The following is a 27,207-nucleotide window of genomic DNA, read 5'->3' as shown; positions in this document are numbered from 1 at the left end:
GCTATCCGAGGGTAAACTCGAACTGTCCGAGGTACTGTAAATCTCCTTCATAGACTTGATCACCTCGAGACATCGTTGATAGTTCTTTTGGGAATCAAACACATTTGCTCGAAAAATGCCGCGCATCTCCATGAAGTGCACAGATATGGCTAAGTTTGTAGTGGTGATAGCGGCAAGCGGCAGAAAACGATCAAGACCCAGTTCCTGGATGTTCCTTGTGATCTCAGAGATGCGTTTGGCTGAGTGTTGTACGAACGTCTTCGATAGTTCTTTGTCGCCTGGCGAGGTACCAGTGTCATTGATTCGTAAACGGTGTAGGCGGAGCACACCGGCATGGTAGATCATGTGCAGAACCGCACGATTCAACTCGAGGTTTGCACTTCCGTCAGGATGAATGTCATCTGACATGATTGGTTGATACAAATCCCCGTGGCAGAGGGTGTCGTACCATTCCAAAAGGTCTCGGTGGCAGTCAGCGATCAAATCGTCGGAGGCATTGCATTTGGGAGGAAAGCTGTTGTTTGGCACTCCAATCTCTCGGGTCAAGACAGACGAGGCCGTATATCTCAGGGATCGGCAAAGCCTTGCCTGGGCGATGCACAGCCTTCCGAGGGTTGTACGCCGATATTTATCGCCGAAGTAGGAACAGATGGCAGATATCTTCGCCGATGCACTGACATGCACATGCTCGGATTGGAAGTCGGCAGACTCAAGCATCGAGACATTGTAATCCTCGTCTTTGATCCGCGGTGGCGTCCTCATGGCGAAAGAAATCAGTCTGTCTCTGATAAAGCAGGACCACCATATCCTACGCCGCAGCCTTCTAACAGTCAGAGACATAGCGGATCCGCTCAACCTCGGATCAATGTTCAGGGATTGGGCGAACGCGTGAGATATCGCTAGATCCATCCACTGCCGTATGTTCGTTCGTTCCTCTGTCTCATCATGCCACATTGTCATGAGAAGAAGTGACTGGATATTCACCAGCCCGTCGTTCTCGCAGTCGAACTGGTACAAAAGCTGCCTCCAAAATCAGCCAAAGGTAACTTGGGTCTTCTTTCGAACACATAGACATACTCGGACTCGTTGATATAGGGTTTCCCGCGCTTCCTTCCGTGATTTGAATCCGGCCTCTGCAAGCAGACTCCAGTCGACATAGGCGGATCCTGCAAACAATACCGCCTGTAGGAACAAAAGACTGATTTTGAGATTGAAGTCGTTCTCTTCAATCAAAGACTCAACGAAGTCTTCGATATTGATCACTGGAAGAAGCGGATGTACGTGCTCCAAGTAAGCCTGGATCAAGGCCTCCCGTAGTGTCGTGTCCGGAATGGTCAATGCCCCCTTTTGTTGGAGAAATTCCACATCTTCTAGGGGCATAGTAGCCGGAAGGGGCCTGACAAAACGAGGTATGAGTCGCAGACTCCAAGACCGTGAGCCCAGGAGAACATGCGGACGCGGAGCGTAGGATCCAACTCCAGGGAATGCGCCATTGAAATCCGGGATTCGTGGAGTATCGAGTCTTGCATTTTCGTCTTCTGAGAACCGAGAAATCTGATCTGGCTCGACCAAGGACTCTGTCAAAAGTTGAGATGGTTGGCGTGGACTTTGGAGATCCTGCATGCCCCGAGAGCCTGTCCAGCTCTGACCCTCTTTTTTCTGATTCCCATTGTCCTGTTGGCCCAGCTCTTGATTTACTTCCGGTGCTAAATCGTGTCCGAAGCCTCGCGGTAGCTCAAAAGATGGGGCCGACTTGTCGCTGCGGTTTGAACTCGATGGTGTCCCAGCACCAGTTGGTGTGCGAGGACGCTTGGCCTCGGTCTGCAGCTGCCTTGGAAAGGGAGTCAGCACGTGCATAAATCTTGTTGGAAGAGAGCGTTCGCTACAAACACTTTGGCGTGACGCCGACTGTGTATAATGCAGTCATGGTCATTCCAGCGGCAGTTTCCACCTTGATTCGTGTCAGTCAGATGACAGAAAGGGAGGGGGGAGGGCGAAGGAGTTCTTGCGCTTACAGGGGTAATTCTGTGTGACGTCGCACCTCACCTTGCGCGACCTGCAAGCGAGGCAAGCTCGAGTTGCTCGTCGTGGGCGCGCTCTAAGCGATTTCACCAGAGGGCGAACAAATGTGGTCGGGCGGGACGGAAGCCCGTCGGTTGTGGTGCTGGTGCTGTGAATACTCGCTGCCGGACTTTCCGGACCAGATTGCTCCTTGTTGGTAGATTGTTTTGCTGATGCCATTGTGTACGTAGGTATTAATTGATGTTGGGATAGCAACCTGGAATATGTATTTTTTGACCGGCTTTGAGCGCTTCGGTGCAATACCGTTTCCAGTAAACCAAAGCGCTACTCGGGCCGCCCGAACTTCTGGACCTTCATACAGGATATGAGGCTCTTTCTGTCTTTCCCCGCATAAGTCGCGTGGATGAACTATATATGCCTTTATAGAGTGGTCCTCTAAGCTCCACTGCTGACGTGACCAATCGCCAAGAGAAGGTCTGAATGTTCGGGGTGTGCCCCGAAAAGCCTGTCTTTCGGGGCCTTCAGTTCCTCGCAATTCCGCAGCAGCCAGGGGATACCCCGTACACTCACTATGGGGAAAACCCCACCTGGCAGCTGGCAGCTGGCAGGCGAGTGGATACTGCTTAGCCGTAGAGACGTGTAGAGGAGGTCAACAATTATTGGAGACTATATCTGAATAGGTTTAGCTCCAGTGCTCTCACTACCTCGGCTTACTCGACCGGGAATGGTCAACCTAATCATCAATGCCTGCAATATGGAGCTGGGATCAGTCAGCCCGCGCGGCTACGAAAGACCACCAGATGCAAGGCTACCAACCAGGAGGTTTCGAATCGTGAGAACCCTATATAAAGTGGCGAGAGCATGACCTCTGGTGTGTGTTTGTGTCAGACTCTGCAAATTTGGACACAAAATTCGTGGAGTTTCACTACGTTATCCGCTTCGCAGCTATCTGTGTCGACTTCAGGAATCGGTCTACTGGGGCAGCCGTGTGCGTTGGGACAGCACTTTTTTCCATTGAGTATTTGTATCTTGCCAGGCATATTTACTGTTTGTTTTCCTTACCTCACAAGATTGAGCAAGCTGGAAGAGGGTCTCTAGGGCTAGGTGACAATGGTAGGTGTTTTCTTCCACGACAGTGGCTGCAAAATCACGCAAGGCTTCCTTATCATCACTGCCGAATTGAACATGCCGGCCAAGACTAGTATGATAACACATGAACTACAGTGATGTATCTAGTTTCCTGAGTATATGAGGCAAGGAAAATGTATCACGCACGAAACTCCGTAACATTGTTGATTTGAGAACGTAATGATGTTGTAATATATATATGTGTGAACAGGTAAGTGTGTTAAAAGCCCTGACTTGCTGAGAGCCTGTAGATCTGGAGATCAGCTTGGGAAAGCCATCCCATATCTCCTGAATTTGAGTCCCACTCACCGCTTAAGTAAGCAAGCCCTTCTGGGTCCGATATTAAATCTTTTTTTTGCCTCATAAAATTCTCGAGCCGCGCCTCAGCCTCCTCTCAGCTACGTGCTGGTTATTACCGTCCCGTTCTTTCAAATTTAGTTTCCGCAGAATCATTCGAGTCCTAGTATCCATCATAGTATATCTCTGAAAAGAGGACCTCACTTTTCAAACCTGTTGCAATGTCAACAGCTCCATTTCGATCGCTACTTCCTCGACGGATACAGTCGACTACAGACGCAATATATGCCCCACGATGCATGATCCAGAGGGGTATCGCCTCAGCTGTCTCAGCAAATGCCAACACACGCCTCACGCCGAGCCGGCCCGTGATCACCCCAGCGGACTTCAAATCAATGGTTGACAACCACTCAGCGACATTGGAATTCCGAAAACGACAATCTGTTATTCGCACGCGCTCAGCTTTTGCACCAGAACAAGGCCAATATAACTTCACGCGTACAACACTTGCCGGAGAAGACATGATTCACCCCACACCATACGTCTTCGTTGATGTTGAGGCCGGCTCGCTCCTCGCGTTTTACCACCTTGGCTTCAAGCTGGCTGGACACGATGGCATCGTCCACGGCGGTGTCTCTGCAACCTTGTTGGATGAATGCATGTATAGAGCGTGTCTCTCACGGCCTGGCGTGCAGGGAAAGGTCGCAGTTACGGCAAATTTGAACGTGAATTACAAGGGCCCGATTTCAGTGGGGACAACTGTTCTGCTGCGAGCTGAAACAACCAGAGTCGAGGGACGAAAAGCGTGGATTACGGCAACAATCGAGGATGTGGGGAGCCAGCAGATCTTTGTGATGGCGGATGCTCTCTTTGTCCAGCCTAAATGGGCTTCATCGGCAGAATAGCCCACTGCAGTGACGAAATGGAAAGATGGAGAAGTCGATAATATTGACTTGGGCTTGCTTAAAATACCTCTGCATATACATAGATAATCATAATCACATAGATACGGCAATCGAGGCTGCTTATATCAAAATTACGAATGCACACTTCAATTCTGACTTGCCGCTGAGGCCGTCTAGCCAGCACTTTCGACAGTCCACAATTTTTAACCATCCAAATCCTGCTGCTCTTCATCGAAACTTTCGAGCTTCGATTCCCTACTCTCTTGAATTTTGCAGTCTGGGAAGCGGCAGTCTTCCATTCTGTAGCCTGGTCAGCTTCTCTCTGTGGTTGCGATCTGGGATGCTCTGTCTTTGACCTTACTAGTTCCTAAAGCGTTGCGAGCCTGATTCCTCGCCTGCTTCAGCCTCCTCTTATCTTACTTGCATCTCAAGAACTTCAAGTTCCAAGCTCCGGCACGTAACTAGGTAGGGACTTTTAGTTCGCCTTCATTTCTAAAACTCCTAAAGAGATCTACATTTCTAAATACCGGCGCAATGGTTTCGACGGTGCAATTGAATTAGAAGAACACCTTGTTTGGCTTGCCCGTCTATCAAAACTCCTAACTTCTCTCAGAGAGAGTGAATGTCCCAGAGTGTATCACTGACTAATAACGGCAAGGAAGCTCACCGATGCTTTCCTGGACTTCGAATCTGATGTCTCGCAAAAGGTCTGTATCTTGTCTGGAGTCTAAATATGTCGCCTTCTGTGCCGGGTTTGACTGACACAACAGGTACAAACCTGGCGACAGCAACTACATGGGGCCGGCCCATCATAGACGCTAGCCACAAGGTTGATGGTCGCAATATCGGGCCAATTGGCCCTGCGCGTGTGTGGATCAAGAATACTGTTATCGGTGCCGTCTGCAGTTACCGGAAGGCTTGAGCTTTCGCTCCTGAGAGATATTCGCGTCGCCGAGGAAGATGCCGTCTTTGAGACATTCTGCCTTCGGTTCGACGTGCCCCTCGTCTTAATTGCCCCCTCCCTCCGACAGCTCCCCGGAGCTTGCGTCTTCTTTTCCTAGTGCCCTGTTGCATAGCACGCTTTTCTGCGCAATTTTCGTGGCAAATTCGTTGATGGGTTCGCCACCCATGATCTCGAGCAGAGCCAAATTTGCCTTCATGGAGGAGTTGATCCAGTTGCGCACTTCGATGGCTACTAACGAGTCGACGCCGTATTCGTGCAACGCTTTGAATGGGTCGACCTCAGATGTGGGGATTTGAAGGATCCCGGCCGCCTTGTGGACGAGGGCTTCCGTAATGATGTCTGCTGCCTGCTTTCTAGTAGTCGCCTGGCTTAGCCGATGCGCCAGCGATGAGGTGTCGCCATTGCGCATCTGCTGTGTGCCAGCCGAGGCCGTGGATGCGGCTTGTGTGGTGTTCACGGCCCTGAATCGAGAGTCGTTGAGGTACAGGGGAGGGTCGACGGCGTGCGCTGCCCATGCGTCGGCCGAGCCGACGCCCAAACAGACCTGTGCTGGGACTGTATCATCGCCTGGCGCTTCCTCAAGCTGGCTATTGATCAGGCTCTTCATGAAAGCCAGAAATACGGGTGCTGGAATACCGATGACTTTCTTCCACAACTCGAACTGCGTGCCGAAATTCCGCTCAGCCGCCATACCAACGTCTTGGATGATACCTAGATCGACGGCAGTGGCCTTGAGTCCCCCTGAACGACGGTAATGGGCTAGGGCATCTTGGTATGTGTTGCCGGCCGCGTATGCGGACTGGCTAGCATGACCCCAGATACCCGAGACCGATGCGCATAAAATAAAGAAGTCGAGTGGTCGTGAATGATCGAAATACTCATGCAAATTCCACGATCCCTGAACTTTGGGGCGTAGTGGGCTGGTCCACTCCTCATGGGAAAGCTTCTCAAATATGCCATCACAGAGCACTGCAGCTAAATGCACGACACCTCGGATGCGTGGAAGCTCCTGTGAGCATTGCTCTAGAGCTGCAAGAAGTGAATCCCGATCAGCTATGTCACCACGGAAGACTCTGATGTTGACGCCTTGGCCCGCCAATTTAGCGATGAGTTCCTTGGCCTGAGGAGAAGTGTCGGCAGAACGCGAGATAAAGGCGATATTCCGAGCACCAGATGTGACGAAAAGCTGCGCCAGGCTACGGCCCAACCCTCCTAGGCCACCTATCAAAAGATAGGTCGCCTCAGGGTTGAGTTTTAGTGATTGCTCAACTGTGAGGCGAAGCGGAACTTGAACGTCGCCTGATAACGATAGTATGAGCTTGCCGTAGTGCTTCCCCTGCTGCATAGTACGGTAAGCCTCTTTGACCTGGCCGAAAGAGTATGTCGTCAGGGGATTCACAGTGGAGATATGGCCTTGGCGAATCAGCCCAACAACGCGGTCGAGAATCGTAGCCAGGGTATTCTTGGGGATGTCTTTGATGTCGAAAAAGGTGAAGCAGCAGTTTTTCCGGAACTGTGACATGCTCAGGCGTGTGTTATCGGTAATATCACGGAGGCCAAGCTCAATGAATGTGCCGAAGGGCGCCACGCAGTTCCAGGAGGCAAAAAGAAGCTCGCCCGAAAGCGAGTTCAAGACGCAGTCAACACCTTTTCCCTCCGTGACTCGCGCGATCCCCTTGCTGAAGCTTGTATCACGTGAGCTGAATATGTGTGACGAAGGAATGTTGTACCGCTCTGCCAAGAACTTGCGCTTTTCTTCTGAACCTGCAGTAACGTAGATGTCCAGGCCCAAGTAGAGGGCTAATTGTATAGCTGCCTGGCCGACACCGCCCGCGGCAGCATGGATCAAAATAGACTGACCCTTCTCGAGCTTAGCAACGTTCATGAGTGCGTGGTATGCAGTGATGAACACCACAAGTATCGAAGCCGCCTCCTCGAAGCTGAAAGTGTCTGGAACTTTAATTGCCATACGTTCGTCAACTCGTAGAACCGTTTTGTGTGCTCCCTCTGGACACAAGACGGCTACACGGTCACCTTTCACGAAACGATTCACTTTATCGCCAGTCCTGAGGACGATTCCGCTGGCTTCTGAACCCAAAACCAACAATGGGATCATTCCCATGGCAGCCATGACGTCTTTGAAGCTAATCAGTCATGTCAGTATGTTGCCTTGGAAGATAATCGCTACCCCAGAACTTACTTGAGACCTGCAGCTTTGACTTGAACCTCGACTTCGTTTTCTGCTAGCGGACCGGTCATATCTTCGTCAGTGATGAAGCATAGCGTGTCCAGAAGACCAGGCCTCCCAATGCTGAGCTTGAGCGGGACATGCTGCTCATGAAGAGAGACCATGCGTTCGGAAGCTTGTAGTAGTCCCGCTACACGCTTGTGACCTTCGAGGTCCGGAAATACCCGGGCAGCCTGGAGCACGCCCTGAACTTCACGAAACTCTTTGTCCTCTGTGTCCCTTGTGGCGATGTATGCAGCCAGAGCCGGCCCATTTTCCTTGCCAGTGGCCTCACTAAGATGCAGAATACGAAAATTGGTGCCGGTAATTTCGTTGCGAATACATCGCGCCAGCCCGTCTACCAAGTGGAAGGACGGCTGGTTGCTGCAAGTGACCCATAGAAGCCGCTCGGTTTGTAGTACCAAATCCTTGACCCTTGCGAAGTCTGAAGGAGACTGGCTTTGTAAGAAGGGTTCCTCAAGCTCCAGCAGTGATAGAACAGATTTTCCAGCAATGCTGTTTCCGGTGACAGCGTCTGTCCAGCTCTGACGCGTGACAGATTGGCCGTGTTCAGCCAATATGTTACACAACGTTTTGGAGAAAACTTCAGAGCTCTTCGTCGGCGTAGGCGGCTCGATAATAATGACTTCTGGCCCAAGTGTTTCGTGGGACTGCTTAACAGGGCCCCGGCGATACTGCTCGACGGATCCTTTACGTCCTGGGAAGACAAGACACCTTCTAAACCCCTTGTCTTCGAGAACGGATGCTGCGTCGGGCAGATTAGCTGCAAGTAAAATTGTCGCTTCGGTGCCGGCCAGGTCGATTGAACGTGCCAAGACATTCCCTGCATCCGCAAGGTCGCTGGCTGATGGCGGAATGACCAACAAGGAGGCAGGCGGAACATTCTCTGGCAGGGCACAACCCGGCAGGCCAAGTGCTACTGGTTGGCCGTGGTAGCTCTTTTCGTCGCCTTCTTGAAAGCCTTTCTGATCGCGGATGTCTGCTATGGCGTAAAAGACTCGGACGGGCAAAGCCTCACCGTTTGGTAATCCAGGATTTGACCGCACCGTATGGATGATTGCCTGAGGAAGCGAGGCGTAGTCCGGAACCACCTCAAGGACTGTAGCAGCGGGGTTCTCATGGAGTGTCATGCGAACAAGCTCGAGCAGACAGTCCTGTGATGTAACAGCCGCATCAGACAAAATCCTCGCCGCTTGGCCCGGTTGTAGGACATCGAGGGCGTAGTCCCAGCGCACATGAAAGGGGGTCGCGCTTGGAGAGCTCTGATCGTCCACTGCGGATACAGAAGCGTCAAGTTCGGATATCCGGAAGTCATTGACCGAGAGATGAAGCTTGGATAGCGAAGGGTCAAACAGGAACGTGCTGGCCGACAATTCGTTGGGACCACGATATTCCGAGAGGCAGAAACCCGGCATGAGCTGACCCTCTGGAGCTGGGAAGTCAGCCGTGACCTCCATTTCACCCACAAATATTGGCGCATACGGCTTCTCGGAGCGAATTTGGCCGTTGTAGAAAGTGCTGCTAGTCCAACTCTGGAAGAAGGCGTCGAGTGTGGCCCCATGAACCAAGAAAGGCCTCATATCGGTCTGGCCCTTGCTGAACGTTTCGCCAATGTCCAAAATGCGAACACCGAAGGCTGACCTTCCGGGGCCTGGGCATATATTTTCGACGGTGCGGAAATTCTCGCCATATCGAAAACCGAGTCTGTCCAGGTGTGCATAAAAGTCCTCTTTACCGTAGGTGTGTGCCTGGCACTCGCGGAGCACATGGGAATAATCCGCAATCTTTTGGTTTGAAATGCTCGCATCCTCGTGGTTGATTTGCTCAGTCCGGTTCTCCTTATAGTCCATTGCCAATAGCCCACGGCAATGATCCCTCACTCGGTCCGCGCCAGAGCTCGAGGATAGCGAGAACTCCCACCAAGGTGAGGCAGCCTGTCTCGTAGTAGTGCTGACGAGATGTGGCCGCATAGTCATGATGACCTCAGTAGGCGCATTTTCCAGAAGTGAGAGGGCGGCGAAGAAGGAAACTTCACGCAGTCGGTAGGAATGAAGTGTCTTGGCTGTATCTGCAAGCTGCCGGCCTGCCTCAATTGCCATGCTGAGCATGCCAGCGGCGGGCAACAAAACCGTTTCGCCGACCTTGTGATCGCGCAACCAGGGCTCATCTTTGAGGCTGATAAACCCACGCCATGTATGCTGATTCTCACCCATCATCGGCATCTTCGCCCCAATCAGACTTCTGGTTGGGAACTGGCGACGGAGGTACTCTTTCTGTAAACGCGATGTAGCATCGTACTTCCTGTCATGCTTCCAGGGATATGGAGGCAGGTCCGTCAACAGCCTACAGTCCAAGTCACCATTGACTTGTTCCATGATAAGCTGTGTACCCTGATGGAAGAGTTCTTGGCCAAGCTGTAGACTAGTTTCTGAGGAGTTGCGGCCACGTAGAAGGACCGACTTGTACGGCACGTTTCCTAGATGATAATGATCCAGAATCTGTTCAACTGGCCCGGCCAAGGTACTGTGGGGGCCAACTTCGATAAACATGTCTACCGTGTTCTCGGCCTTGGCAGAGTCCGACGGTCTGGTCAACTCCCTGACGGCATCGGAAAATAGCACTGGCGAGAGCAAGTTGCCAAGCCAGTAATAAGGACCCAACATCCCGGCGGCAACCTCGGAACCTGTCAGACTGGAAATCATACTGATCGACTCGTCGACCACATTTCTGGGTACTATGCTCGATATTGAAGTGGAATACTCCTCCGAAATAGCGTTCATGAGAGGCGAATGGTACGGGACGTCGACTTTGAGTCGCCGAGCAAGTATCTTGCGCTCTCGCAGTATCTCGGAGAAATTGGCAAGCGCTGCCGCGCAACCCGAGAGAGTAACACTATTTGGCGAATTGACGCAGGCGACGGTGACTTGGCCACCACCAGTATCATGCTCGGATATCAGCTGCTGCGCCTGCTCTCTTGAACAAGCAACGGCCATCATAGCACCATCCTGACCTGGCATCAACGTTTGCAGCCTAGCCGAGGCTTTGCCCCGGAAGTATGCAGCCATGATCGCGTCACGATGAGTTAAAGCCCCGAGGCAGTATGCGGCCGCGATTTCACCACTAGAGTGACCGACAACTTTTTCAGGCTTCACGCCCCATGACCTTAGCTCTTCGACCAGGGCGATCTGGAGTACGGTGCATATGGGCTGGCTAATCTCCGCCTGGCGCAGCCGACTTTCGTCTTCCGCTCTCCGCAGCTCCGTAACGGGATCCCAGTCACAACCAAGCTCCCGCAAGATGGAGGCGGACTTGGCTATGGCTGCCATAAACACGGGTCGTCCTAGCATCTCCACGCCCATGCCAGCCCACTGGGCACCCTGCCCAGTGAAGACAAAGGCAATGCGTGGGTGTTTTCTGGGATCTCGTGTGACATGTTCATCTAGGCCAGTGGATAATTGTTCAACTAGCTCGGCCGCGCTCTCTGCCAAGCAGCTGCCTTTCCATGCGAGGCCTGATCTTGCAAGTGCAAGGGTGTGGGCAAGATCCGCGAGATACTCGGGAGTCGATGCGCAAGGGCCCAGGCTGTCAAGATGCTCGACGAGTGATTGTCCGATCCTCACAAAGCCAGCTCGGTCCTGAGCGCTGAAGACGAAAAGTCTCTTCCTGCTGGTGACACTTTGGCCGACAGTATCGCTGGCCAAAATCTGATGGGCCGGCCTGATATGGCCGTTCGTCTGGCCAGGTTGGTCTGGTTGACGTGCTTCAACAACGAGATGCGCATTTGTGCCACCCAAGCCGAAGCTACTGATGCTCATACGCCTGGTCTTGCAAACAGGCCATGGTGTCAAGCTGGTTGGCACCGCCATGTTCCACTCGTCTAGTGGAATCTTTTGGTTGAGCTCGGATAGATGAATATTTGGAGGGATAAGACCATGTTCTAGGGCCAGTACGCCTTTGATCAACCCGGCTATGCCCGCGGCTGGTTCGAGATGACCAATCTAGTGTCAGAGAAAGGCCCAGTCAGCTTCTTACTGGACATATCGGAACATCAATGCCGTCTCCTTATATCTAGTTGGGGGACACTCACATTGGGTTTAACGCTGCCCATTATCAGCTTATGCGTCTTGGTTGCGCCTTGGCCAATAGTACTATAGATCGCCTTGGCTTCCGTGGGATCTCCAGCCTTAGTACCGGTTCCCTAGATACAAATATTATTAGCCTATGCGCCTCAAAACTATCTAGCACTGGAGCATGTAGTCTGTCTCACATGGGCTTCGATGTATTGGGTTGAGCCGTACTCCAACCCCTCGGATTGGTACACGTCTTTGATAAGTTGAGCTTGGGACGCGCCAGATGGCATCGCCATTCCCTTTGTCCAGCCATCCGAATTCACTCCGGTGGCACGTATCACGGAGCGTATCGGATCACCATCACGTAGTGCCGCAGACAACAGCTTTAGGACAACCACGCCGCAACCTTCTCCACGGCCGTAGCCACCGCCTTTTTCGTCGAAGGACCTTGATCGGCCCTCCGGGCTGAGAACGGACAAATTGTGTAGTTGCATTGACGTGTCAGGTGAAAGGGTGAGACTGACGCCTCCAGCAAGCGCCATCTAAAACACGCGGAGATTAGTTAGAGACTGTACCGTGCGGGACTGAGCTTCATATGCAAAATTCAAATGGTAACCCAGTTGAGACTTTACGCATATAATACGTAGATGATTTGGAGGGGAAAATGGGGGCGGGGTGTTGTACATACGGTGGTCTCTCCTGACCGCAAGCTCTGACACGCGAGGTGTACAGCCACTAGGCTAGACGAGCATGCCGTCTCAACGGTTACGCTGGGACCGTGGAGATCAAAAAAGTGAGAGAGACGATTGCTCATTAACTCCTCCGAGATGCCCATGATTAGGTGCTGGGGCTGGTTCCCAAAGTCGCGGGCGATGCCGTCCTTGTAGTCTCCCATGTTTGCTGCTGAGCCCATGAAACAGGCCGTTTTTGTACCAGCCACCTTCTGCAGGTTTAGGCCGGAGTTCTCGAATGCCTCATACGCCACCTCAAGTGCGAGACGCTGCCTGGGGTCCGAAGCTGCAGCTTCTGCGGGTGTTATGTTAAAAAAGGCAGCGTCAAAGGCGAACGGGTCCTCTTTGAGAAAATGCCCGCCCTGGTGCGGTATTACGTTTTGACGGCCGCCACTATTGGCATGGTAGAAACCCGGTATGTTATATCGGTCTGTATCAGCGGAGAAAGCATCTTGTGTTATTCATAACGAGTTAGTGTTTAGAATTCTATTTTGTCTTGCATCATGTTTGGACCCCCCCCCCCCCCCATTTCATCTGCACACTGTTGATTTTCTTACCTTGTCCATTCTTGAGGAGATCCCAGAATTTGGATGGGCAGGTTGCTTCCCCAGGAAAACGACATGCCATGCCGATGATGGCCACCGCGTCGCGGGCCTCCTGGACATCCGCCAAAGGCATGCTGGCTGCTGTCTGCGAGGAAGATGTTGCAGGAAAGCCCAATTACACAGGCGAAAGTCCCAGATTTTTTTTCGATCGTGAATGCGGACTTCTGGCCTATCTAGATTTCTAAAGAAGATGGAAATCGTGGTTTCTATATGTAATGGAGAAACGGGAACGGTCGTCATTTTGCGAAGTAAAATCTTCTTTAGGTAGGTTTTCTGCTGGTACTCGTGTCAACAGTTCCATTCCATTAGGAAGAGCCTTTTTTCCTGCAAGATCCATCCCCAATTATCACAGTATCACTCAATCGTATGTTTTTATGCGATCCTGCATCCAGCAAATGATCAATATGCAATAGGATAAACTAATTCTCTGAGAAAGGAAGTAGAATGTAGCCTTTCACTTACTCGTGTTGTATATGTATCAATGGATGGGGATTAGAAACAAAACCACTGACTTACTCGTACAAGCCCAAACCTGACACGCATTTTCATGTTTTCTGTCGGCAGTCGGACCAGCGTCGATTATTCGGAGCTCACCCCACTGTTTTCGGTAGCTTACCCAGCATTTACTTTTCTCAGAAACTCTGTATGATTCAAGATGACTTCAAAGCTAAATTATTTCCCAGGCTACAACTGATACTCCAGATATAGGCTATAAACTCTAAGCATCGTGGTTTTTCAAAAAAAGATTGGGCCTGGAGATACTCAAAAACGTTAGCCATACGTAGCTAATATGTTGTACTAGGGGAGGCCACCGAAAACAGCTGGCTGAGTCGACGGAACAGCTAGGTAGGCCGATTGAACAGCTGCGTGAGCAGACGCTGGCTGCATGTGCCGGGAGTCTTACTTACGGTAAGTACACGTGGAAGTGAGTTTGTGTGGACTTGTTAATGATCCTTACTAAGTATTCAAAATGTACGGAACCCCCTCCCAAAGAAACAACAGCAACCTTCCAATTCCCTGTATTTCTCACTTTTTTCATCCCCTGATATAACAGAGACTAAATCGCCGAACAACAGAAGCAACAATGAGTCCGATTCTGCAGTATGTCAGCTGGCCGCAGCCAATATGGATAGTCATCGTTGGCGCAACTTTAGCATGCGTAGTTTTAGTTCTCCGCCCCCCTTCACCTCTGTCGAAATATCCGCTTTTCGATCCGCGGAAATGGTATGACATCCTTGGTTTCCAAGCGAGGATGCAGTTCATTTTGAATGGCCCAGATCTAGTGGCAGCTGCGAAAAAGTTATTCAACGGACAACCATTTCGGATGAGGGATCCTTGGGGGGAGATACTCGTTCTACCAGCGGAGCATGCTCATTACCTCAGAAGTCACGCAGGTTTTGCATTCGAACTTTTCTTTAATAGCGTATGTTGCCTTGTCAACAATGGGGTGCATCATCAACCACCCTCATGAAGTATCAACTTGTCGCTGATAACACATGATTAAGAGAACGCATGCAGCCCTCAACGAGGGTTTCGCTGGATTCCTAGAGCTTGCCAGGCTACCAAATATTGTCAGTCAGGGGGTGCAATATCACCTAACGCATGTTTCAGGTGAATTCCTCTCTTGCCACTTTCTCATCCCATTCCTAAGCAGGTGGCTGAATTTGTCGACCATGTTAGATGAGATCAAGAATGCTGTGTCCGAGGAAACAGCACTCGCTCTCGATGATATGCTGGCTAACACCCACGGCAAGTTTTCACGCTCCGGTTCGCAAGTTTTTTAGACGTGCTAACGATCGCAGAAACGTGGAAAGAATTTTGCCTGTCGGATACCATCTGCCGAATCGTACACCGTGTTTCCAGTAGAACCTTCCTGGGTCACAACGGGCCTCGCAACACTGAATGGTTGGATCTGGCTCAGAATTATACCCCAGATTGCTCATTTGGGGGTTTTATTCTAGACCTGTGTCCTCCGTTCCTGCGGCCGCTGGTGCAATGGTTCATTCCCGCCGTGTACCGATGTCGTGAGCAGCTTAAGAGGGCTCGTCGGTTAATCGCTGGCATCGTGGAAGAACGGAAACGACAGGCTAAGGCAAAGGATGTGAGCGTCGAAGAACAATTGCCGAGCAATGATGCGCTCGGATGGTTTGAGCAAACAGCTGGTGGGAACTCTAAGCTCTACGATCCTGCTGCAGCACAACTAGCTCTCACATTTGTGGCTGACCACACTTCTGCGAACTTCGTAATGACGACCCTGTTGGATCTATCACGACATGTGGATGTCATTGAGTCGCTGCGTCATGAGATTGGGAAGCAGGTCAGTGAGGCCGGCTGGACGGGCTGGAACAGGACAAATATTCAAAATCTGAGGCTACTGGATAGCGTCATCAAGGAGAGCATGCGTCTGAGGCCTATATTTTTCAGTAAACCCAGCCCCCCCCCTCCGAAATCCATATTAACAGGCGAGAAATGTCTTTTGCTAACCCGGAAACTACTAGCTGCAATGCTCGGGGGTGTGCTACAAGAGATGACTCTCAGCGATGGCACAATCCTTCCAGTCGGGACCAGACTTGCCATTCTAGGGGACGGAAATCGTGATCCGGTCGTATACGACAAGCCTGATGAGTGGGATGGCTTCCGTTATTACAAGATGAGACAGGCTGGTGATAAGGAGGACATGGCCCAACTGGCTTGTGCCACGGTCGAACATGCCGGCTTTGGGGTCGGCAAGCATTCTTGCCCAGGCAGATTCTATGCATCCGACCTCATCAAGATCATTTTGTGCCACATTCTGATGAAGTATGATTGGAAAGTGGTTGACAATGGCTCCCCCGAGACGGTAGTGGTAGCCTGGACGCAGATGGTTCATCCAGACGTGAAGATTCTCTTCAAACGTAGATAGTATGCGACTACAGGCATCATTGACAACGAACATCCTTTCAGGGAGGTTTTGAAGAAGCTGTGATCTTACAGAAGGATCTTTTGGGTGGTGAGACACGACTTCGCCGCTGCTTGGTCTTTGGGGTTCGTAGTTACTATGTACATACCTAGGTATGTAGCTGGCCCAGCGAGCAGCTGTTGGGCAACCTGCTAGTTGTTTTTTTAAAATATATATTCACACCTTTAGAAGCAAATGAAATGTTGGTCTAAATTAAGATTAATATTGTGACAGCACGTATTTGAGACTGCTAGATGTCAAGCTTGAGCATCTTGGAATTATAGCCCCTTGGCTAAAGCGGTCCTGTGCAGCACCTGGGCAGTCAAGTCCTCCATCTGAATTTTGCAACGGTCAGTCAGGGACTGCTAATCGCCCGATCAAAAGACCATAATAGTAACCAAATTTGGTTATTTCAGAAGTATATAAGACCAGTGTACACTAAAATTGTATAGTAGAAATAGAGGAGGCGGCTACTTCTAGAGACAATGCACAACTTTAAGCACGACTTCCGACAACATTCTGCAGCGACGAAATAGTAGGGCGGTGGAGCGCAGGTCGCTTCCCCGAACACGTAACCAATCTCAGTGACTTGATCTATAAGGTTGACTTCCAAGGTGATTTGATTGATCCAACACACAGGACTACATTGGTCAAGTACCTCACAATACATTCATATCAATCTCTTCCTTCCGTCTGCGGATCAATATCTGCACGCTGCGGTCATGATCCAAGTGAAAGCCAATGGATTTATATGGTTCAGGTCGGCAGTCCGGGGCCAGCTCGATGTCGTACTTGAGCAACAGGTGGCACAGCGCCATCTTGACGACGTCTGTGGCAAAGAATCGCCCCGGACACACGTGTAATCCATGGCCAAACCCAAGGGAATTGATGCCCGTGCTGACCATCGGCGCTTGGTACTTCAGATCGGCGTTGGCTCGCATCCGCAAGAAGCGGTATGCGTCGAATTCCTGGGGATTTTCGTATACCATGGGGTCCAGTCGCGTTGTATTAGCTAGCACCGAGCATGTGTACTTGGGTATCAGACTCCCGTCCGATAGCTTCACGTCAGACGTGGCCATCCGGTGCATGGTGACTGTCACCTGAGATTAGTACGTTTTCGTCTCAGATGAACGGCGAATACTGGTTGAGGTCGCAGTCCTGATTTTACAAATGACGGGAGAGTAGACTGGTAAGGGGTTCTGATCGACTCACTGAGCTCAAGTGGCTTCAATCGCTGCGTCTCTTTCATGATACTGTCCATGAGATGGAGTTTGTGAAGGGAAGGCTTGGACCAGCCCTGGTCGCTGATAGCGTTTACAATTTCCTCCCGCAGGGGCGCGATCAGCTCCGGGCGGAGAAGGATATTGATCAGTGTCTGAGTAAGGAGGTCGGTTGTGCTATGAAGACCAACGACAGATGTCTGAAGCTGGAAGAGAGCCGGCTGGTACCCCGACCCACGAAGGTCGCCTTTACTGTTCTGGTATTCCAATGCTCCCCAATCGATGGCGTCGTCGTAGCAGGGGGCAGGTGATCCCTTGGAAGCCGCCTCAAGGTGCTCATGCTTGCGTTTCTTGAGGACGGACTGCACCAGGGCGCGGGCTGTTACGAGCTGTGCGCGCATCTCCCGACACTGGGGCAGGAACAAGTGGGCGATGTGACGCACCGGAGCCGGAAGGAGTTGCAGAATCTTGGCCGCCTTGGCCGCATTGATTGTGTATTCCATGGTATTCCGGAGCCAGGTTTCGTTGCGGCAAAGATCCTCACCGGCGGTGACTCGTGCCGTCATGCGAGAAGCCAGCTGAAGTGTCGTGTTCTCGAGGCTGACCTGTTGCCATTCTTCAATTGTGAATTAGGAGCAGTTCAAATATCAAGGAAGGGCATGGCTGTGTAGATTACCCGGTGATTCGCCCAATTTTGTCTCTAAGGTGCGGGCAGCCTCTTCAGAAAGAGGCCTTGTTGTTTTCCCTGGCAATGAGATCGATATTACTTAGCACAAGACCAGCAACGACAGTTCTGATAAGGTACATGACAAACCTATGAGTTTGGTCAAGTACTTCTTTGCGACGTTCGCAAGAAGGTCGGTTATATCGCCTCGAAACGGCTCAAAGGCGGGTAAGTGAGCGTGGTAGTCCTAGATATTTGCTCGTTAGGCACAAGAAGCCCTGGGATGTCACGCGCCCCCCCCCCGGCTCACCTGTTCTGCAGACTTATTGAAGCTTAGTCGGTCATCATTTCGAATCTCGTCTGCAAACTTAGCAGGTAACACCATTACAGGCCCTCCCATAGTCATCATGCGGTACGGTCCCCCTCCGAATTCCACCTCCGCTTTGTCCATTAGCTCCTTGCTTGTAGAAACCGATTGAATCTTGCTCAACGAATGCGTGAAATCGTATATCCTTGGTGGGTTTATAAAAGGCGGTATTTTCCTGATACTGACGAGGTGCCAAGTCACAAAAAAGATCAGCACAGCCAACAATACCATGATTGTGCATTGCACAGATGGCACGATAAAGCCAAGCGTGTAGTCCATCATCTCCAAGTGGTTGGTTGTTGTCATCATCGCTCGGAGAGAATTTGTGTCTGTGGTAACTGAAGAAATTGAAGAGTTCCGGTGATGTTGGGTCCTTGGGTTCCCCAGGGTCCGAAGATGGGCACGTCCATCTGAACTTGCTGAGCATCATTCACGCATTACTTCCAGAACGTGGGCGGCCTAGATTTCAGCAATCTTTCCCCTCAAGAGCTTCATAATTAATTAAATATAATTGAATAGTTTTAAATAAAACTAAACCCTACTTCATCTTTTTATTAATTATAAGTAATATTATTTATTAAAACCTTAGTATTATAATATATAATACTAGTAGTAATTTAAGTATTAATAATTAATAATATTTTATAAGTTTTATATATAGATTATTTATATTTTTTTAATTTTACTATTAAATTAAAAGTAAATAATTAGAGTTTTAAAGGGATAAAATATAATATATCTTTTAAAAATTAACTTAATTAAATTTATTATATAAAACTTTTTATAATAACTTTATAATTATTTACTATACTATTTATTATTAAAAAATACCTTTTTATATTAATATATTAAACTATATTTAATTAGTTTAAGCCGGCACTATTAGCTTATTAAAGGTTAAAGCTATTATAAACCGTAAGCTACCTAGTTTTAACACTATTAAACACTATATATAAGATCGCTATATAACTTAAATATAAATATAAGTTAGTTAAAATAGATAAAAATAAAGCTACTATTCCTTTAAAGGTTCTAACTTTACTTTATAAGTAAATATCTATCTATTAACTCTATAAATAAAGCTATTTAAAAGCAGTCACTTAACCTATTATATAATCTATTAAACTAAGAAATAATTTCTAAATAAGGTAACTATACTCTATTATTTAAGTTTATAATTCTAATAGTTTTATAAAAGAAAAAATAACTATTAATAATTAAGTTTATAATTATATAAAGGTAAACCTTTATTTTAAAAAAAAGTTATTAATATTTAAAATAATTAATATATTTTTAAAAAAGTTAAAAGATTATAAATTTAATTTAAAGAAAATTAAAATCTATAAGAATCTTAAACTTAAGCTTAAAGGCTCCCTTTTAAATTTAACTCCCTTAAAGAGAAAAATATTTAAAAAGTTTAAAAAAAGCTTAAATAAAGCTAGAAACTAAATTAAATTTTAGTATAATAAAATAATTAAATAAAAATTAATTAGAATTTTATAATTATAGATCTTTTAATTTTATATTTAAGAGAGATAAGTTTTATATATATATATTTCTTATATAAAACTTAAATTAATTATTTAAGTTATAATTCTTTTAAATGTTACTTTTACATACTTTATACTATTATCTTAAATAGCTAGCGTTGCTTAATTTAATTTAAATTTATTAGAGAGTGGTTGAAAAGTATAAGTCGGTGTGAGAAGGGCGGTCGAAATCAGGCCGAATTCTAGACCGCCCACATGTGCAAGTTCCGGCATCACGACACATGTGCTTCAGATTTGCTTTTGTACAAGTGTTATCAACAATGACTCTCAACATTAGACTTCTGAGTCAGGATTTCCAAGATCTTGACTACGCAACCTCCAGAAAAGCTTAACTCAAAGTTTACCTTCACCGCGGATCACTGTGTCGTTCGGTAATCATCTACTGAAGTACTCGGACCACTGTTGTCCGGTATTCATTTTGTGAAGCATGCTTATTCAGTAGTGTTATCCTTCTATAGCAGCATGAGATGGACGCCTTGGCTGCACTTGGAGCTTACCATGCGGTAAATGCATTCTAGTTCAGAAAATAATACTTTTCCTCGGACCGCGGCAGGAGAGTGGGCACCAAGTTGACGTTACCTTATTGCCACCACTCCGGGCTGTTGGGGAAGTTCAGGAATACATACTGATGACGATATTTTTGATCGATCAGATGGCGCCGGGTGTCAAACATCGGGGGAATCGAGGGAGACTGAGGAAGAGATGAATACGTAGCGCAGAATTGCCAAGTACTCCTTGAAATTAATATCGATATCCTAATGATTGGCTGGTTCTCGCCCTTTTCACTTACGGCCCTTGAAACTTTCGCCCGGCCCAAGGGAAGTGCTGAGTAGCTGATGCGCTGAAAAGTTCCTTCTACTAAAATGTTTACACGCGTATGGGATGCCCAGGCAACCTTGGAGTTTAAAGTGTCTCGGTGTGGTGGTTAAGATATTGTGAAGGCTCAAGGGCTCTAGACGAATGTCATGAGAAGCTCTAGTATGCCTCAAAATGATTATTTTGCATTCCCAGGTTCATTTATTTGGTCAGGGTACAGCAATCAGCTGACTGTATTCGCTCAAAGTCTACTGCGTAATTGATGTCTATAACTGGTTTCTCTTCTATTCCATATACGTCCGAGGACATACATGTCTATAAACACAATGAAATTTCCAATCCATACCCGCTCAAAGGCTCATTTCAGCTTGCGCGCCGTGAGAGACCAAGTCTGGGCTGTATTCCACCCCACCTCCTCTGAAAGAAATCCTCAATTCTGCAAATCTTGTCGGAAAAAGTCCAGGGCCTTTCTCAAAGCCCCCACTGTCTCGCGTGCTTGTCCTGGCTGCACGATCTCCATGTGATCGGCGTCTAGCGATTGACACAAAACGCCACGCTTACTTCCCGCATTGACGAACCTTTCCCAGCCATTGGGGCCAAGGTCCTCTTCCGTCTTGTCCAGAATGCTCCAGAGCAAATGCCCAAGCTTTGGGTCCTCCATGAAGCCGGGGTACGCGTTCAGGGGCAGCTCGCACTCGACAATCCTCTTTGCGAGCTGTTCATCGCGCCGAAGGCGGCTGAGCATGCCTTTCTTGCACCAGATAACAGCGGTGGGGAAGTTGAGTTCCGACCGCAACGGTGGGGGGTGGTAGTTGGACACGGCGACGAGAAATCTATCCAGGTGGCGCATGGTGTCGGAGTTGGGGTTCCAGCCCTGCGCGCGGAGGGCGAAGGCGTGATGGGTGAGCTCGTAAACAATCTCGGTGGGCAGGTTGCGACCGGACGATACTTCGACTACTGGGTCTGGCGGGGGAAGTGGGCAACGCATGTCGATGATGACGAGGCCCTTGATTTCCCGCCCGGCGTCGGCCAGCTGGCGACACATCTCGTAGGCCAGTGTGCCGCCGCCCGAGAAGCCACCAAGGAGGAGCGGGCCTTCAGGCTGGAATTGCACTATAGCATCGACCATGATCCTGGCGATGTCTACGACGCTGACTTCGGGCGTTAATCTGGATGGGCAGCGGAGGTAGGGTGAGTCTATGCCGTAGACCTCGGCCGGGAGACTGTGTATGACCAGATGGATGTAGCATGATACAGAGCCGAAGCCGTCCGCTATGAGGTAAAGTCGACGCTTTTCAGCCTTGGGATTCTTTTGTAGCAGAGTGATTCTAGTCTTCGGTTCAGGCTCTTCCACCTCGTTCAGCAAGGTGATTCCACTGTCATTTGTGGGTGTAGCCTGAGCCGATTGAGGGGAGTTAGGTGAGGAAATCGGCGCAGACGGATCGGGTGGCGTCGCCAAAGGAACATCCATCTCGTCCGAACTGTCAGAACACCCCGAGTCTGAACTGCTGATAGAGAAGACGTCGTCACTTCTGCTGAGGGGGTTGTTGCATTCAGGTTGTGCGTCCTTGCTGTTCAGCATGCTGTGCAAATGGCCAATGGTAGGACACTGCAGCACCGAGGCCGGAGGAAGGCTGGAACCATATGTCTCTTCCAATCGCGCAGCAATCTCGATGGCCATGATGGAGTCCACGCCGAGTTCTGCTAGACTGTCGCGGCCTGTGAGTGCGGAAATGTCAGAGCCCGTCGCCTCCGCGATGATCTCAAGAAGAATCCGCAGTGCTCCACCTTCGCCCGTCTCCTCGATTTTCTTATCAGACTTGTTCATTTTCTCTCGGACAGGTCCTTCCCTCGATGCCGTCCCATTCTTCTCCTTCCGCATGGCAGGCTCATCTGCGCATGGTGAACACGTTGATGACGGAAGCCGCTGCTCGAGAACGCTGCTTTTATCGGCAATGACATTGCGGCGGTTGGATGCTGGCATGAACAAGGAGTTATGCAGCTCGCGGAAGTGCAGATCGAGGCATTGCATCACAATCCTGCCAGTGTCATCAAACACGGTCACTTCGCAGGTCGCTGTGTCCCCTTGTCTCTGACAAACGCGGGCATATGACAAATATGGCTTTCCTGGTTCGAGAACGGCTGTCCGCTCAATGCTCCCAATGCTAGTCATCACGAAAGTCTTCGTCCCCGATGTGGGTCGGCTAGGATGGCAATTGACCAGGAAGCCGGCCAGCTGCACGAGACCCTCGCCCCAGTAAGGGGATGTGATGAATCGGGCACGCGCAGGCCCTTCCGAGAGAATCACCTCCGCAGCGGCATCCTGGAAATCCGGGGATATGTATGCCTCCCTGATGGACTTGTATCCCTCAGCCCGATATTCAAACGCGTGCGAGAACAAGGCGTAGAAGATCCCGTGCTGCAACCGGTGGCCACGTCCGTCCTTCGCATTCTCGATTACAAGATCCATCCTGGATCTGATGTAATATGAAGTTCGATCCCAGCCGGCTTGGACAAATGCGGTATCTTGAACCGTCACCTCACATGTAGCCACGTCGTACGCAGCCGTGGACCCTGGAGAGGAAGGGCTAGCCTTGAATGAAACTGAAATCAAGTCACCAGCCTCTATGGTAGCCTCTGTGTGAATGACTCCATCCAGGCCAACGAGACTGTCATTCAGCGGGCGTATGAGGACGACATTGCGCAGAACTAGGCACTCATTGTTCACTTGTCTGCCGCTGCCCTGGAGAAGGTACACTGAAGAAGCAAGTGCGGCATCACAGTATACAGATCCAGGACACAAGGCCACGCCTCGTAAGCAGTGGCCGTTGACCAGCGCTCTCAGCTCCGGATCTGCCAATGAGGAACGGAATGCCACCTGAGGCTTGGCGAGGCCGGACCTTGGTGTGACAAGATGCTGGGCGCACGTGTAGTGCACAAGCTCCCCCGAGGCGGCCGAAGGAGGACTATTCGTGACCGGTAGCGTTTCGTTCCACCTGATCCAGTAATCCTTGACTTCCCAACCGTACAAAGGCAGCGCCAACAGGTTCAGTCCTTTCTCGTACGGGGCATGGATGCGGAGCCAGTCGACATCGACGCCGCTCCGGTACATTTCGGCCATACAGTTGGAAGCGGAGGCCCAGTCTGTGACCCTGTCATCCAGTGTCGACAGGACTTTGCAGGGTGAGGACGCCAGAATCGCCCGCACGAAGGACCCGCACGTCGGCTTGGGGCCAATCTCGAGCCACATGGGATCTTCCAACGCATTCCTGGCCGCTTCGACAGCGCCGACGAAGTCGACAGCCTGTCGAGTCTGTCGCACAAGATAGTCATGGTTGACGATTTCAGGCACGTCAATCACTTTACCAAGCAAAGTCGATGCCAGCGGAACTCTTGGCGGGGAGTAAGCCACACCAGTGGCGACGGAGGCAAAGTCGCTGAGAACGGGCTCTACATGGGGTGAATGGAAGCCGTATGCGACCGCAAGTCTGCGAGAGCGAGTTCCCTGCGCATCCAAAGCCTCCTGGAGCTGGGCTACGCTTTTGGTCGTCCCACTGATGACGGTGGCCCTCGGGCTGTTGAGACAGGCGATGGTGCAAGGTGCTTCCTGGTGTGTTTGATGGCTTCGGATGAGTGCCTGTGTACTTTCTTTGGAGCCCAAGACAGCAAGCATCTCAAAGGCTCCTGCATCACACATCTTCTCCATGAGAAGAGCGCGGTGGCCAACAAGGTACAGCGCGTCGGCCAGTGAGAGCACACCAGCCACGTGCATGGCCGCATATTCGCCGAGTGAGTGGCCTATAACCATGGATGGCTCGACGCCGGCGTCCCTCCAGAAGGCGGCCAGCGCGAGCTCCAGGGTCAGCACAGCGAGCTGAGTCTGAGCCGCGCTCTTGTGCGCCAGGTCAACCCCCGGCGCCGCGGTGATGATGTCCGTGAAGGGCGGGAACCCGTGGTCTGCGCAAAGTCTTGCGCACAAATCAACCGTCTCACGGAACTTGGGGCTGATGCGATATAGCTCGCCACCCATGCCGGCGTACTCGGAGCCTTGGCCGGTGAAGATGAAGACGATGGGTGGTCGCTGGGGCACGGCTTTGGTGAGAGGCCGAGGTGTGGGAACGCCAGCATCGGCGTCATTGCATGCCAGGGCCGACTCCAGGGAGCTGATCAGCTCTTGTGTCGATTTTACGGTAAATGCGAACCGAAGGGGGTGCTGTATCCTCCTGGCCGTGGTGTAGGCGATGTCTTGGAGCCTCGCTCCGGGATTCGCGTGAAGCCATTGGAGAAGCCTCTCTTGATTGACGCGGTGTGATACATGTGATCTGGCGCTTGTCACAACAACGTGAGCGGGCCGAGGGTCAGGAATCTGGTTTCTTGTCTTGTGGTCTTGTAACAGGGCGGGTATGCCAGCCGGATCTTCAAGTAGCACGCACGCATTGCCGCCCTGTCGATGAGCGACGTCAGCACACCTGGGCACTCTCGCACAAGACACATCTAGTAAGCAGCACAAATTCGAAGACACATACCGCTGCATCAACGTTGTTAATCAGAATTCGGTTGGGCTTGGCAGGACACGAGCTGAAGTGGCCCGGTGTGAAAGGAATGTTGACGTTGAACTTGTCAAGTGCCGGGAAGTTGGAGTTCAAAGGGTGAGGTAGGCCGACTTGGGGAGGCATCAGCTGGTGTTGGAACATGAAGATACCCTTGATGAGGGAGGCAATTCCTGATGCCTGTGTCAGAAGTTAGAAGAATGACCTTTTTAACTGTGCAACCACACACTCAACTTACTGCTTCACTGTGCCCGATATTGGCTTTGACGGCCCCCACAGGCAGGAGCCCACCTTTTCGTCCCCGGCCTAGGGCTTGGGTAACAGCATTCATCTCGCATGCGTCGCCAATCGGGGTTGCGGTGCCGTGCATCTCGACATACGAGACATCGCTGGGCGTGAGACCCGCATCCCGCACGACCTTCCGGAATAGCTGCTGCTGGGCGTGGCTGTCTGGCGTTGTGATTGATGGTGCATTACCTGACTGGCTCATTGCTGTGCCGGCAATGACGCCCAGCACGTTGTCGTGATGGGCGACGGCATCCTCAAGGCGCTTCAGCACCACTGCTCCGACAAATTCACCGCGGCAGTACCCATCGGCGTCACTTCGGAACGTTTTGCAGTTGCCCGAGTTGGACAGAACGCCGGACTTCGACAGAGCACACCAGCCATGCGGGCTGGACATCACATTGGAGGCCCCTGCAACAACCATGTCGACCTCGCCAGCGAGGAGGGTCTGTGTTGCCAAATGCAGTATCGAGGTCGAGGTAGAACATGCCGAGTCGACTGACCAGGTCGGACCCTCCCACCCAAAGTGAAATGCCACACGGCCCGGGGCAAAGGCACGCTGGACAGTCTGCAAGGTGTACGCATCGCAGCCTTTCTCGCGGTGCGTCGTCATGTAGCCGTCTTCGTTGCTCTGCCCGTAAATAACCGCGATCCTGGCCGGGTCCATCTTTCTCGTACGGCCGTCCGCGAACCCTGCCATCTCGACAGCCTCATATGCTGCCATCTGGAATAGTCGACTGCATGGGTCCAGCAGCGTCGCCTCTCGTGGCGAGAGCCTGAAGAAGGGGGCATCAAAGTGGCCCGGGTCCTTGAGGAAACAGCCATACTCAGTTGATGACTTGCACGGGGACGTCTGTCCCCCATGTCCTGTTGCCGCAAATAATTCTTCGGCATTGAACCGACCCTCTGGGATCTTGCGCGCAGTATCCTCGGCATTCTTCAAAACTTCCCAGAACTGGCCGAGGCCATCAGATGAGGTACTGTTGGGGCCCCGTCCGCCCATCCCTACGATGGCAATTCGGCTGGGTGGTAAGTCTGCCTCACCGTTGCCTGCACAAGAGCCAGGCTTGTCTTGGATCAGTGTGACCTGTGCCCCCGCAACCTTCGCTTTGAGTGCACCGAGGACGTAGGGCAGGTGGCAAGTGGAGCCCATCACGCCAACTTCGACCTGACGGCACGCGCCTAGCTTGGAACACAGCCTGGTCGCCTCCTCCACTATGTCTACCGGACGGGAGAAGGCATGATCGACGACGACCCTCAGAAGGCTCCCCCAGGTGTCGTGGCTGGACGACATGTCGCCGTGCTGGGCATCCTCCAGCCCCCACAGCCTAAACCCTGGGATCAGGGGCGCACCAAGGAGGCCGGACGTCCCCAAGATGTGGTCGAAATCGGCGGACGACAACCTGCAGCTCGAATTATGCTGCAGGGTGAAGATGGGAAGCTCCATCCGCCCGGCACTACTCAGTCCAGGACACTGCTTCAGGCACAGCTCCATCACGGAAGGAGGGCCAACCACGGTGCTCCAACCATGACCGCGGATGCCAATTCGTACTGTCTTGTGCGCAGGAATATTCTGTGGGACACAAGGTTCAGACTAACTTTCCCGTGCAGTCTTCTGTTCCAAAAGAAAAAGGAACATGGTGGGATTGGGGATCGTTCTAGTGTAAAACTAACCATGGTTTTCTGGAACTCAATTAAACTTCTGTCAAGCTCGTCTGCCGAGATTCCCGTGATCGCCCAGCCCCAGGCGCGGCTGCTTTCTTCCACCGCCCTGGACCTTCTCAGCGCAAATGCGCAGTGGCGGCAGATCAATGCGGCCATCACGACACAAGCCTCGTAGAGATGGT

At 50.8% G+C, this 27,207-nt stretch overlaps 3 protein-coding genes across 3 annotated transcripts; 1 reads left to right on the top strand and 2 right to left on the bottom strand.

Moving 5' to 3' along the window:
• Window positions 1-5,359: 5,359 nt before the first annotated feature.
• Window positions 5,360-13,043, bottom strand: KVR01_000738 (uncharacterized protein; the record flags this gene model as incomplete). Its single annotated transcript, XM_044789947.1, has 7 exons — window positions 5,360-7,460; window positions 7,517-11,562; window positions 11,652-11,762; window positions 11,832-11,933; window positions 11,976-12,153; window positions 12,267-12,816; window positions 12,923-13,043. The coding sequence occupies 7 exons, from the start codon at window positions 13,041-13,043 to the stop codon at window positions 5,360-5,362; spliced, it is 7,209 nt and encodes a 2,402-aa protein (XP_044650687.1).
• A 2,172-nt stretch (window positions 13,044-15,215) lies between these two features.
• On the top strand, window positions 15,216-15,872 carry KVR01_000375 (uncharacterized protein; the record flags this gene model as incomplete). The annotated part of the gene is made up of 2 exons (XM_044792016.1): window positions 15,216-15,372; window positions 15,553-15,872. The coding sequence occupies 2 exons, from the start codon at window positions 15,216-15,218 to the stop codon at window positions 15,870-15,872; spliced, it is 477 nt and encodes a 158-aa protein (XP_044650324.1).
• Window positions 15,873-16,567: 695 nt separating this feature from the next.
• On the bottom strand, window positions 16,568-18,243 carry KVR01_001034 (uncharacterized protein; the record flags this gene model as incomplete). Its single annotated transcript, XM_044782205.1, has 5 exons — window positions 16,568-17,001; window positions 17,121-17,744; window positions 17,805-17,873; window positions 17,943-18,039; window positions 18,103-18,243. The coding sequence occupies 5 exons, from the start codon at window positions 18,241-18,243 to the stop codon at window positions 16,568-16,570; spliced, it is 1,365 nt and encodes a 454-aa protein (XP_044650983.1).
• Between the last annotated feature and the right edge of the window lie 8,964 nt (window positions 18,244-27,207).

This window comes from Diaporthe batatas, assembly GCF_019321695.1.
Source record: "Diaporthe batatas strain CRI 302-4 chromosome Unknown Contig00001, whole genome shotgun sequence".
Lineage (NCBI taxonomy): Eukaryota > Fungi > Ascomycota > Sordariomycetes > Diaporthales > Diaporthaceae > Diaporthe > Diaporthe batatas.
Note: the sequence above shows the minus strand (reverse complement) of the source record. Positions and strands in the feature narration are given on the sequence as shown.